This window comes from Anomaloglossus baeobatrachus, chromosome 6 (genome assembly GCF_048569485.1).
Source record: "Anomaloglossus baeobatrachus isolate aAnoBae1 chromosome 6, aAnoBae1.hap1, whole genome shotgun sequence".
NCBI classification, from domain to species: Eukaryota; Metazoa; Chordata; class Amphibia; order Anura; family Aromobatidae; genus Anomaloglossus; species Anomaloglossus baeobatrachus.
Window position 1 is genome coordinate 441,261,432 of NC_134358.1, and position 14,363 is coordinate 441,275,794.

Here is a 14,363-nt window from a genome sequence, read left to right on the forward strand (position 1 = left end):
GGGTTTTTTTTTCTCCCTATGCAGATCCCATGATTCAGGGTTCGTCCTGATGGCTATGGCTAGGTGTTCCATCACCAATGCATACAGAAGGGGGGACAAAGGACATCCTTGTCGAGCGCCATTTCTGATATTAAATGAGTTGGAAAAAATTCCATTACAGCGAATCTTGACTGTAGGGAGAGTATACAATGCTAGAACCATTTCTCTAAAGCTCGGACCGAAACCTGCGCGCTCAAGCACACGCCCAAGGAAGGGCCAACTGACCCTATCAAAGGCCTTCTCTGTATCTACTGACAACACGCAGGCTGGTGTTTTTAGCTTCAACATTTGGGAGATAACAAGGATAGATTTTAATAGTGTTGTGTAAGCTGTTTGTTTTAGGTCTTACTTTTGAAAAATTACATAAAAATTAATGTTGTGAAGTGTATGAATTTCTTCTGCTATTCGCCAAGATAATACTGTATTATTTGTATACTGTATCTCTAGGTTGTTAGCTTGGGAAAGGCTTCATGCCCAAGTGGCTGATTTCTGGCTGAATCATTGTTTTTACCTGGTTACTTCCTTGACCTGTGCCCTTTTAGATGGTGCTGCACTAATTTATACATCCATAAAAGAGAACAAAAATATTGATATTGTATATAAATATATTGTTCAGCAATTATATGGATTTCCTTTCAACATGCCTGCTGTTGTTGTGGAAAAGGATGCAGTATTTATGTAAGTGCTCAAGTCATATCTAGTTCTAATCTCCATCCCACTTAGTTCCAAAGCAATTTATATTTTAGATAATCAATAACGGTCGGTGACGTCTGGATATTGTGATTAAAAGAAGAGTGTGCAGATAGGTGCCAGACATTGAAGACTTGCATATTTCTGAAATTAATAAATACCTTTTTATCTATAGAAAACTTGGATATTGGAAATATTGTATGGACTGAAGATCAGCATATCAATCTCAATTTGCAGAAATAATTTTGTAAAAAGCAAAAATGTTAGAGCAGATCTAAATTGCTTTCTAATAGTATAATTCACAGAGAAAAAATAGTTTGAAGTGATCTAAGCAAGCAATATTTCACAGAAAGTCACTTCTAAAATATCGATTCTTTATTGTACAAAAAAAATTAAAAAAATTTTTACATATAAATCCTTAGGGATACACACATAAATAAAAAACAACAAACAGCCAAATATGAAAGACTCCAGCTGGTCATACAGTAGAAAGACCAGTGATATACCCCAAAAAGAAATTGGGGGTAAGTATATCACCGCGCTAATCGACCTAAAATATATGCGATTGGACTAAATTTAGTCCAGGTATGTCTGTATTCCGAGGCTCACACAAATCCAAGATAAGAAAATTAGTAGTGCCCAGAATACATTCACCTAGACCAAATTGTCCCTGAAGTCACAAAAGTATTTACATGACATTATTTGCAAACTCCTGATTACTGATTTACATTCAATATTTTTCACCCGACGCGTTTCTCCTCCTACACAGGAGGTTCATCAGGGGTGTTTATAACATGTCATAATACATTTAGTTGATAATAAATGTGAGGGGAAAAAAAATCAATAAACCTATATGGATACCACAGATGCTCTATGGAAGACCTAATCACTGAAGATTGTGTCAGCTGTTCTCTAGATTTTTAATCCAAATCTTTATAAGGCAAAATTGTTCAGTTTTTATTAGAAGTTTCGACTGATGTCTAGATGGGTGGCCCAATCAGAGTGAAAATTCCACATCAACAAACTTTTAGACTATATTTCCGTTCCAAGATGATTGATAATAAATTTCACTAGTCCATACACGGGTACGTAGGTAATCTCAGCAGATAATTTAAACAAGGTCTTGTTTTTCAATGTGGAATGCTGCAGCTCCAATACCTCCTCACATGGCTGATGCTGATCAGCCATGTCACGAGGTATTGGAACTGCAGCATTCCACATTGAAAAACAAGACCTTGTTTAAATTATCTGCTGAGATTACCTACGTACCCGTGTATGGACTAGTGAAATTTATTATTAATCATCTTGGAACGGAAGTATAGTCTAAAAGTTTGTTGATGTGGAATTTTCACTCTGATTGGGCCACCAATCTAGACATCAGTCGAAACTTCTAATAAAAACTGAACAATTTTGCCTTATAAAGATTTGGATTAAAAATCTAGCGAACAGCTGACACAATGACACAATCTTCAGTGATGAGGTCTTCCATAGAACATCTGTGGTATCCATATATGTTTATTGATTTTTTTTTTCCTCACATTTATTACCAACTAAATGTATTATGACATGTTATAAACACCCCTGATGAACCTCCTGTGTAGGAGGAGAAACGCGTCAGGTGAAAAATATTGAATGTAAATCAGTAATCAGGAGTTTGCAAATAATGTCATGTAAATACTTTTGTGACTTCAGGGACAATTTGGTCTAGGTGAATGTATTCTGGGCACTACTAATTTTCTTATCTTGGATTTGTGTGAGCCTCGGAATATAGACATACCTGAACTAAATTTAGTCCAATCGCATATATTCTAGGTCGATTAGCGCGGTGATATACTTACCCAATTTCTTTTTGGGGTTTATCACTGGTCTTTCTGCTGTATGACCAGCTGGAGTCTTTCATATTTGGCTGGTTTTTGTTTGTACGTATCCTTAAGGATTTATATGTAAAAATCTTTTAAAAAATTTTTATACAATAAATCGATATTTTAGAAGTGACTTTTTCTGTGAAATATTGCTTTCTAATGGTACTTTGTTTTCTGTCATTTCAATGATCCCAGATTTTTATGCAATTTTTTGTTTAGTGGTGTGAGACTGCGGCAGTAATGAGTGGACCAGTTATTGAGGTGTTGGGGGGGGGGGGGGGGGGGGATTTTTTTTCCCCAAGAAGTATCTTTTTATTCTGCTAGTCCTGTGTTTTTTTTCTTCAGTCCAGCAGGATGGGACAATGACAAAAAAATAGGAATTTTACATGAAAATTTTCAAACACTAAAACCTGAAGACACTTTTGAAGATATTATCACTAAGCCACCAGTGCGGAAGGTAATTATCAGTGAAGTTCCATGTTCCTTTTATTTTAGCTTTTACGTGTGCCAATTGCATGTGGTTTTGTTTTTTTATATATATTGTGGTCTGTTTCCATGGGTAAGGCAGGATTTACACATCTGTTTGGTGGTCCAAAGACAGACTGCAAGATGGAGGAAAAACCCCCGCTGGAGAACCCAACGTATGTTTCACATAGATTATCAGTGTTTATTCATGCGAAGAAGTATTACTGTGATCTGGCCAGATCACTGTAACACTTCTTCCCATGAATAAGCACTGGTAATCCACGCAAAACATACATCGGGTTCTCCAGCGGGGGGTTTTCTCCATCTTGCACCTTTCCTGGCACTTTAGTAGGTAGCAACCTTCTTCCTCTGTGTCCTAAGCCTTTTATAGAGCCATGGTTGCTCCTGACGTTATAAGCATAGTGTTATAATGGACTCTGATGGAAGGTAGTTAATTTCCAGTGCCGGTCACGTGCAATACCCACTGTACCTACTCTGTTCATGTTTTTTATGTATTTTACATATCTATGTAGCAGCAATTGATACAATTTTCTAACATCCATACATAATCATTGTAAGGCCTAAGCCACACAGCAAGAAAAACAATGCGAGTGGAGTGCGATAAAAAAATCGCATTCCACTCGGACCAATATTAGCCTGTGTGTCAGCGCACATGAGCGATTTATTTTCTTAGACTTAATCGGACCGAGAAAACAATCGCAGCATGCTGCGATTTGTAATGCGAGACTTTCTCTCGCACCCATTCATGTCAACTGGGCGAGAGAAAAATCGCACTGCACTCACAGTACACCGTTGTACCGCGAGTGCAGAGCAAGAATGGCAATAGCCGGCAACGGAGGAGAGAGCGAGAGAATTTCCCTCTCTCCCCTCCTCAGTGCCGGCCCGCCCCCCGCAGCTGAGGTCTGCTCGCATGAACGGACCTCAGTTGCAGGGACACTCGGCTCTGCTGTACTGCCAGCGTGAGCCGAGTGTCATGTGAGGGGATCGCAGTAATCCCCGTGTGGCCCCGGCCTAATAGGTCTGTTTTCATCTTGTATATGCACTGATTCTTTTTGTAACAACATTTTATCCCTTGTTGTTTGTCCTTTTGTATCAATAAAAAATTTGTTATATTGTGCACCCACAAAAAACATTTTTTTTTCTCTGTGGTATATTGCTTATCCCTGCCTAAATGTCCCTGCATCTAGTAGCATAGATAAAGAGATCATTAGAAAAAGTATTTCTAAAGATCTTTTACCATATGCTAATGAGGCCAGCGACTAGTCGCAAGGGCATTACTTCCCCTGGCTAGTCGGCCCCCTTAGCATGTAAGCACCTCCCTGCTAATGAATGCACAGCGTCAGAGGATAGTCGCCCTCACCTCTCTGTTGCCTTTGCGACAGAGTCACAGATTTCGTCTGTGCGCATGATCACTGACATTCGGTCATATGCACTACATTGGTTTGAAGTCAATACTCGTACACCCAGCTTCATAGTGCGCATGAGCGAAAGTCTGGGACCATGCGCACTGAGCCGAAATCCAGGACTTGGATGCAATGGCAGCAGAGAGGTGAGTGCGATCATTCTCTGATGTTTCACATTCGTTAGTGTGTTAGCACGCCGCAGGGGCATAATAACATGCTAAGGAGCCGACTAGCCAGGGGAATTAACATTCCTTGTGACTAGTTGCTGGCCTCATTAGCATATCATATGGGATCTTTAGAGATACTTTGTCTAAAGGTCCCTTTAATTTATGCTACTATAGGCTGCGACTGCTAGACAGGGATTAGTAATGTGCTCCCAGAACTGCTTGTGGTTCTGTGTGCGTATTGCACATGACAGGTTCCCTTTTAAGCTTTTTGTTTTACAGCGTTCTTTGTGTTAAAAATGACCTGGCAAGTGATTTAAAAAATTCAGGTTTGTTTCCACATTTTAATTTACTCAGTATTGAGTATATAGTCTTAATCGCAGTATGACAGCTGGCCACAGACCGGACTTTACCAAAGTACCAGTTCGACGAGTACTTTAAGCAGGTACCCGACTGCCATTGCAATCCATTGGCACCCTGTGATCTTATACAGCAGGTGAAAAATTATTGAACACGTCACCAATGTTTTCAGTAAATATATTTCTAAAGGTGCTATTGACATCAAACCTATCCAATCCACGCAGGCAAAGAAATCAAACCATAGATGTCCATAAATTGTTGTGCAATAATGAGAAATGACATATGGAACCGGTATTAAACGCCTAAAGAAAGAGAGGTGCAAAAAGCCATGGAAAGTCATGACATTATTTGAAATATATCTGTCCACTTAGTGAAAAATATCAGCTGGTTCAACTGATGGCCTCTAAAAAGGTGTCTCTGTTGTGAATATCATCAGAGATGGTGCTGTTCCCGAGAGTTTTTCTGGGCTCTCTCTGGTGGCTAATGCTAGTAGTGAGTATGATTCTGCATCTGTCACTCAGACACGTGTTGGAGATGATTGCTGTTTCAGGAAGCCTATGGAGTCCATTGAGGGGGGATATAGGAATGCAGTCTCTGTCTAACCTTTGCCGGTGATAATTGTTTCTGCTTCATGTGAAGATGTCCTGAATTTTGTCCTCCAGCCTTTTGGCTTGCTTTCCTTTCCCTTTTAGGTTTTTGGTTTGCCTTTTTGCGCCTTTTTGGATTCTCCAGGAATGATTTCTACAGCGGTTTTTCGTTCCTTTTGCATTGGTTTTGTTCCTATGTCATCCTGAGTCTGCAGCTAGGCCTGATAAGTATTTTGTTCTTAGTCTGGGCTTGGTTAAAGGCTGAATTTGCACTGAAAGGCCTTTCTGCTAAATCTGTCTTTTTGAATGAGTGCTCTTCCTGCACTATTTTTGGAGGGCGATTTATTCCCAGCAAGAAAGGGAGTTTTCACTCTGTTCAGGAGTTTTGTATTTTTGTGTCATGTGTTTTTGTAGTTATGATCTTTTCTATTATATTTGCATTTTCTATTTAAATGTATTTGCACAAGAGTTCCTGATATAGTGGGAGGAAAGATCATTTGATCTTTAAGGGAATTTTTGATTATCAGGTGTTGGTATTATTCAGGGTTTTAACTGGCTGCAACCAGTATCCTATACTTTTGTATCTTTTGTATCTAGCTAGCAGGGCCTCACTTTGCTTAATTCTATATTTACCATCTGTGTGTTGTTTTTTCTTACATCACCGTCATTATATGTTTCGGGCTGCTCTGAGGCAAGTCAGGATTCCTCATCCTATCTTTGATATTAGTTAGTTCTCAAGCAGTGACGAGGCGTCTAGGTTTGTTAGGAACGCTCCACCGCTACTTCTAGTTGTTTGTGTAGTCAGTGGATTGCAGCTAGTTATGTTTCCAACTACTCTTGTGTATTATCCTCAACCTTTTTTATGGGATTTTTGCAAGATCTTTTGCGGTCTCCTGACCATAACATGTCTCATTTCCAAGGTGCCAAACAAGAAATATTTCATGTTGGGTAAAAATAGTGAGCTGTCTCGACCTTTGTGAGGAAATGATGCCCATTAGAATGGACCTAAAGCATTTATATACAGCGCGGGAGAAAATAAAAAGGTATTTATGGTTGTGTACATGGTGAGTTAGGGGATGGTGGACACACATGTGTAATTCACTACAGGCGCTTAGAAACATGGTGGCATTAGTTCACATACTAATAAAAAAAACTGATGACCGGTTCCCTTTTTAAATCAGTTTCAGTAAATGTGTTCAATACTTTTTTCTTATCTCATTTCTCCTTATTACTCATCACTAAATTTAATGTATATCTATGATTTCATTTTTTTTTTCCTGTGTGGATTGGATGGGTTGTTACCGACATTTGGTGACAAATGCATATCAATAGAATCTTTAGAAATATATTTACTTAGAAAACTAGTGACGCGTTCAATACATAATTCACCCGCTGTAGAACACTGTCAGTGTTGCTGACATTGAGTGATAATGGCATTTAGGCCCCTTTCACATGTCAGTGAATTTGGTACGTTTGTGCTTTTTTTTTAAACGTACCAGAATCACTGACATACGCAGACCCATTATAATGAATGGGTCTGCTCACACGTCAGTGATTTGTCACTGCACGTGTCTCCGTGCGGCGTACCCGCGTGTGCGTGATTGCTGCACGGAGACATGTCCATTTTTTTCTGACATCACTGATGTTCCACGGACCACACAGTGGTGTGGTCCGTGAAACACGTACCAGAAAAAAACGTGCTTTTAAAATAATAAACATTTTAACTCACCCGGCGTCCAGCGATGTCCTTTGCAGCCCGACCTCCCTGCTCCTTCTGTGCCGGCTGATTACTGTCGCGCATATTCATTATGCGCGACACAGCCGACCCGAAAGCAGCTCCTGCAGGGGTCACCGCCGGCCGGATGCTGCGTCGCGGGAGGATGCAGCACCACGGACAGCGGGAGTGGGCGCAGGTGAGTGAATCTCTAAGTGCAATCACGGGCCGCGGAGCCCGGATTGCACTTGGACAACCCACGTGTGCCGTGATTTTCGGCACACGCAGGGACATGTGCGTGTTTTACACGCCAGTGAAAAACGTCTGTGTTTTTCACTGATGTGTGAAACGGGCCTTAAAGGGTTGACGTCAGCGATCAGAGCTAACGTCGATTGCTGCTTACCTGAGTCTGCTCCACACATACTGTAAACCCGCTCTATGACAGGTATACCGAGGGATTCATATTTTGTTTCCTGCCAATAAATTTCAAATACCAGGGCTACACCCCGTTATTCTTTTTAGTCCATTAGTCCATGATCTATTTATACTGCATCTTTTGTTTTTTTTCTTCAGTTTGTTCATGAAAAAGAGATTGTAGCAGAGGACGATCAAGTGTTTCTTATGAAGCAACAGGTAAGTGGTTGCTTGTTTCCTGCAGCAGTCAATGGATGTCTTTAATCATTTTCTGTTGCTCAGTGCAGGTGGTTTTACATATTTTATCTTTGTGATATGCTCTCTAATGTGGCATTTATGTTTCTTTTTAGTCACAGCTGGCAAAGCAACCACCAAACTCTGCAGGGCGTCCAGTGAGTAGAGCTTTTGTAACCTTATTTTTAGTGCCTTTATCGTATGGATTAAACCTATTTGACACCGACACCCCCACATTCACAATGTCCTATATAGAAGATTAAAGCTAAAATATGATTTATGCCACAAATTTAAATAAAAACCAAAAAAAAAAACATGGCTCAAACATCCACATTTTATATTGATCTTTTACTGTTAATTCATAGACATGAAGATGAGTTCTTAGTGCACATTTTGATCAAACTGAGTAAGCCCACACCTAAGTGATGACAGTTATTTTTAAGTGGGTCCCTTCTATATGTCACAGCACTGCGTGGAATCATCAGCCATTACAACACTGCCACACTCTAGGGAAAGCCACCCAGCATCCCTTATCTCTGGGCCACATAACCCTTCAGACAACACCACAGACCACAGCACTGTGGTGAATAGATCACAACAGGTCACCTTTCAGAAAATTGACAAAGGAAAAATAGATAATGATAAGCAGCTTAGTTAAGTCTTCATGTACCCCAAAATTTCCACCTTTCTTTGGGATGTCAACCAAGGAAGAGGGTGTGTGATTATATTGGAGACTGTAATTTGTTCCAGCTGAGAAGTGAGAAGATTCTCATATGCAGATTTTTTTTCCACGTATGTACACTACTCACAAAAAATTAGGGATATTTACCTTTCAGGTGAAATTTCAGGATGATCCTACAATGCCCTTTAACCTTTTCAGGTGAAATTAATGTGACCTCAACTTTTGAATGCACATGTCCTACTGTTCAATGTTTCAGTTCTTTTTGCACAATTTGCTGTTTTCTAACAAGGAGCTTAATGGCAAAATTTAAAATGGTTGTTTGATCCATGAATTGCCTATTACATTTTGTGGTTCAAATAGAATTGGTATTTAAACAGTCCTCCTCATCCTGCTGTTCACAATTTGACATCATGAGGCCAAGACGACATCTAACAATTGATCAAAAGCACCTCACCATTGTGAAGCTTCAAATAGGATGTTCTGAGACTGAAGTGGCCACTGAACCTAGAGTGTCAAGAGTGTCATCAGCAGGTTGCAACAGAGATAGACTGAAAGAGTCACAGAGGGGCATGAAAGTGAATGTCCTTTGGCCACATCTCACACTGACCACCTCATTGTGAACAATGCATTTTGGAACTGGATGATGAATGTCACACAACTCCGGGCACAGGGAGGTCAGAGGCACCGAAGTGTAACGTCAGACCATTTGAAACTATTTACGTCAGTGTGGTCTACGTGCTAGATACCAGGTACAGGCGAGGGAGCATCTACGCTGGTCAAGGGACCAGTGGGCCTCAGTGATGTTCACTGATAGTCTAATTATTCTGAGTAGAATTGTCGGCACCCAACGATGTTGGAGACGTCAAGGAAAGTGCTGTGCATCAGCTATTGATGTCAACAGATGAGGTTTTGGTGGTGGTGTTAGTGTGGGCAGGTATCTCTAGTCAATACAGAACTGCCCTCCACGTTGTGAATGGTACAGTGACAAGCCCCTACTAATTGAATATCCTCATTAATTGAGACATTGTGCCTGCATGAACACCACAGGCCTAATTTCATCTTCACGGACGACAGTGCACCAGCTCATCGAGGTTGCTTCAATCAGGAAGTCTGCTCGAGACTCTAGTACATCAAATGGAGTGGCTTACACTTTCTCCAGACCTGAGTTCCATAGAAAACCTATGGGACCATCTGAGACGCCATGAAGAGGCTCGTAACTCTGTACCCCAGAACCTTGGTGACCTGATGGCCACCCTTCATTAAGAGTGAGATGCCATGCCTCAGCAAACAATAATTTCGACTTGTGAACAGCATGAGATATCATTGTAAAGCTGTAATTTATGCTCAAGGCTACATGACAAGTTATTGAGACGTTGACATTTTGTTTTGGGGGGTGGGTGTATACCCACCAGTGTTGTTGGCTTTTGTTTCAATAAATTCACTGTGGCGTGAACTTTTTATGTTTAACAGATATTCTACCTGAAAGCCAAATATCCTTAACTTTTTGAGAATAGTATATATACGGTATGTGTTGTTCTGTGGCTTATAAGTGTATTTCCAGTTAATGTGTACCAGTGAAAACTTATTTCACTAGCAGATTTTCTTTCTGAGACATACAAAAATGTATATAATAGTAACATTGTTTAATAAAATAGCTTGAGCCATGTGTTAACCCGTGCTTCAATGTCCTACAGGATGCATCTCCTCGGGTACCTGGTGGTTCGCCAAGGACACCCAGTAGAACAGGAACTTCTAATGTTGCCAGTGTGTCACCAGTCCCTGCTGGTACAAAGAAAATCGATCCCAATATGAAAGGTATCTGAAGTTCTGACCTCTAAAATCAGCCGACAAATGCAATCGAAATGTTTGTATTAACCATTTTTCTGTTTTCATCCTAGCTGGAACAACAAGTGAAGGAGTACTTGCAAATTTCTTTAACAGCTTGTTAAGCAAGAAAACTGGGTCACCTGGGCCTGGTGGTACGGGCAACTCTGCAGTCAATTCAGGAGGTAATAGTTTGCCAACAACTACTAAAAAAATAGGTACTCCAGATTCTGTGTATGAAAATAACGTTATGTGACATTTGTATATAGTTAATGGCTGACCTGGAAATATAAAATCTCTATAGATGATGCTAAAAATAGAAATAAGTGGAGAACTGGAAAATACTTGGCAAACCAGAACTACTTGTGTAGAACATGTGGTGCCTCATGTAAAAAAAAGTGTCCTTAGCAGCCAATCAGATTCCAAGAATCCCAGCCAAAGTGTTTAAGCTTGTAAGACTTCTCACACACGACACTACAAACACTACGGGAACTGCACCACTTATACTGCCTCTATAAAAGAAAGTGAAAGTATTTTATCTCCACTGGTGAAGAACCGCATTAGCCTTGTTATGTCACACATGCAATAAAAATGCATGTATAATACAAAAGCAATCACGCCATGAAGTCCATTTTGTGACACAGACGGACTTGAGCGTCACTTATTGTGGCTTCTTCCCAAACATAACATCTACACTCCTATCAGCCATTAGATGCTAAGCTATATCCAACGTTTTCTCTTGACTCTTCAGTTATTTTATATAATAGGTGATGGACATGTAGTAGTTGTGCCCATTTACTATTATATGCTAAGTAATGTTTAATAGTCAGAAGAAAACATTGGATGTGACTTAACCAATGATGGTTGATCAGACTGTAGGGTGTCTGCCCTGGAAAAAAAACGACATAGCTGAAACTTTTTAGGTCTTTCCACAAGATGTATAGCTAGGTGTTATTATTCTTGTGTTCTATATTAGTTCTTTCTCTCTGATTTTGTGAGTACAGTACATTCATAAGTAGAGTTGTGCAGTTGCAGTGATTTTTCATTGTTAGAGGTCAGTATTTCCACATTTTTCATAGCATCAATGTCTCACTGACTGCTAAAAAGTAGTGCAGTTACCATTCGTTACTGTGCTCCATGTTATTGTGAAAGACCACATATATCTAGAGCTGTGCTGGTCTGTAATAATATAGCTGAATATAGTTGAATTGACAGAAATATCAAATTGTCTCTGGGGGTCACAGCCGCCCCATCTAGTTCAAGAAGTTCCACTGTGGGATGATATTGGACATCCTCCTAGTATGAGTAGATTTGTCATAGAGATGGGCGAGCACTAAAATCCTCCGTACTCGTGTCGAGCAGAGCTGACGCTCTGAAAGTGCTCAACTCGAGTAACAAGTGTAATGGAAGTCACTGAATAGGCAGGTGGTCTCTGCGCTCAAATACAGCCAGCCATAAACAGAACATTTTTAAGGGAGGGCAGGTTAACACACTACATCTGAAAACATTGCTTTAACCCTAGTGAGAACCATTCAGAGACTGGGAATGTTTCTCCTTGGGTGCCTGCTCACATCACGCAGTGACACAAGCCTGTGCGTTGGGGGTGTTTCACGGACTAAACATCTGAGGACTTGCGGATACTCAGCCAATCGAGTAATGAGCTCTGCCGAGCACCCTCGCTCCTCACTAGTCATAGTTCATCTGTTCATCTGCCTGAAATCTATTTCATCTTGTCTTTTAGGCCAGAAACCGGTCTTAACAGATGTCCAAGCTGAGCTAGAGAGAATCTCGCGTAAACCTGACATGGTTTCCCCTACATCACCAACTTCACCTACAGAAAATGAAGCATCTTGAAAATTGCATAGAAAACATCGGAATTGTGTAAAATTGCCTCTGCATTTTACTTTCTCAGTGATCGTGAAACAGCAGGGACAGAAACTTTCTCTTTTTTTTTTTTTTTTTTTTTTTTTTTACCCTTTTTATTTTGGGGAGAGAAAAATCCAGACACGCATCGTTTTGATATTTCCCAAGTTGGCAAAATATAGCTGTGGAATAATGGAAATCAATTCTGGACTGAGATGTCTTTCTTTTTCTTGCCACAATTTTTTTTTTTTCCCTTTTTCATTTAATTTTCTCTTCTTTTGTTAGGCCACTGTTTGGTAGCCCTGCAATTCCTTGCAGTTAATTACCAAAAATATACATGAAATAAAAATGTAATTCAATAGGCTACTGATGGTTTTGCCCATTTCCAAAATAGTAAAGAAAATGGGTTTATTTGTCAGGTAAATGGAAGGGGCAAATTAATCTGTTGTACACTTTGTAGAAAACAAAATTCAGTACTAAACCTAAGTAATGAAAACTGGCATTGAGAAATATTGCTGCTGTGCTCCACATTATAATGACCTACGGTATGGGCCGGTTCTATTACCAATTTACTGCAAGCACTAAATGACTATTTTGTAAGATTAGCTTCACTGTGTTGTCCCAGATTTGTCTACTGTGTACAGCTCTGCACTCGCCGGCATGGTTTACATTGGTGGTTCACAGAGTTCTGTCTTCTTCAATCAGTTAATAAAGTTGTATTTATTATCTGCATAGATTTAACTTTTTTTTATATTTCAGTTGAGATATTTATTTTAATAGTTTGGCCTTATTTTAGATTTTTTTTTAGTTAGAATAAGTACTACTGAAGGGCCTGGCAATATTACATCAGCTGGGATATTTCTATACAGAATCTGGATTACCAGATGTTTCAAAACCAAAATTTCTTCTTTTTTTTTTTTTTTTTTTCTTTTCTGTGTAAGCTTCTCTAGTGTAAACTTCAGGGAATAATTACGTAATGTCAGAATCTCAATTTGTGAAATTCAGTTACCCCTCCCAAACTCGACAACTTTTCCAATCTGCTGTTTCTGGAACAAGACCTTATCGTAGTTGTATTGTTGACAAGGTAAACAGTTTAATCATTTCTGATCTTGGATCCATACATTTTAATCTTTAAACACTGAAAAAAAATTGATGTATCCTAAGCACATATTTATTGTTATTACTCATCTCTTGCAGATTAGTAATTCATTTGCATGAGATGGGTTATAGTTTCTCAGATGTTTCTGCAGTTAAGAGTTGCCAGGAAAAGTGCATGTTTTATGGATTACAAGTTTCTTTCCACTAAGATTTTGTGTATATATGACCCACAACTCAACTCCATATGTATTTGAGTGCCAATTCTCACTTTTATGAAGGATATTATTAATGGATCTACTGTACCTACCATTGACCTCAGTTGCAACAATTTGTTGTATAGTGAAATTGTACCAACAAGATGGATACTCCCAAACATGTACTTTCAGCAGAAAAAGAAAATATATCCATGAAAACTAATGTGTGTGGTTTCTTTCGTAACTACTTGCCATGTTGAGTAAAAAATTCCTACAGAGTATAATAAATATTGCACTTAAGTCCTTATAGTTATCTGATGAGAGACCGCACTTCAATACTGAACACTTATCACACCCATCAGCCAATATAGAGGCTCAAGATTATGAAGTGACAACATCAAAAGATGTTTAAAAAAATACTTTTTTATTAATAAATATTAAAGTATAAATAAAAGATACAAGTGCTTCTATTAATCACATTTTATATAGGGACATAGACAGTAATAATACATCCACGTGAAATAACCCTAAAGAGTAGTAGTTATAAAGCTACTCCAAAATAGGATATATCAGTAAAGACTAAGGAGGAACTTGGGATGGCCTGAACTCTAATCAAAACATACTGACATTTGCCTGTGCCTTTTAATATGCCTAGAGGCAGAAAATAGTGCACAGTAAAAGTATACAGGCAAGAGTTTAAAATCCACAAATTTATCCTTTTACCTTTAAAGCAGAATGATGGAGGTACA

The 14,363-nt window shown here is 39.3% G+C and overlaps 1 protein-coding gene across 1 annotated transcript in view; it reads left to right on the top strand.

Moving 5' to 3' along the window:
- Positions 1-13,837, top strand: part of DYNC1LI1 (dynein cytoplasmic 1 light intermediate chain 1) — a 70,317-nt gene extending 56,480 nt beyond the window's left edge. Inside the window, exons 7-13 of the mRNA XM_075315239.1 lie at positions 582-717; positions 2,937-3,048; positions 7,879-7,938; positions 8,070-8,111; positions 10,330-10,450; positions 10,534-10,644; positions 12,201-13,837. Of these exons, the coding sequence (XP_075171354.1) occupies positions 582-717; positions 2,937-3,048; positions 7,879-7,938; positions 8,070-8,111; positions 10,330-10,450; positions 10,534-10,644; positions 12,201-12,313 (695 nt within the window). The 3' untranslated portion in view covers positions 12,314-13,837. The remainder of the gene's footprint in view (positions 1-581; positions 718-2,936; positions 3,049-7,878; positions 7,939-8,069; positions 8,112-10,329; positions 10,451-10,533; positions 10,645-12,200) is intronic.
- The last annotated feature ends 526 nt before the right edge of the window (positions 13,838-14,363 follow it).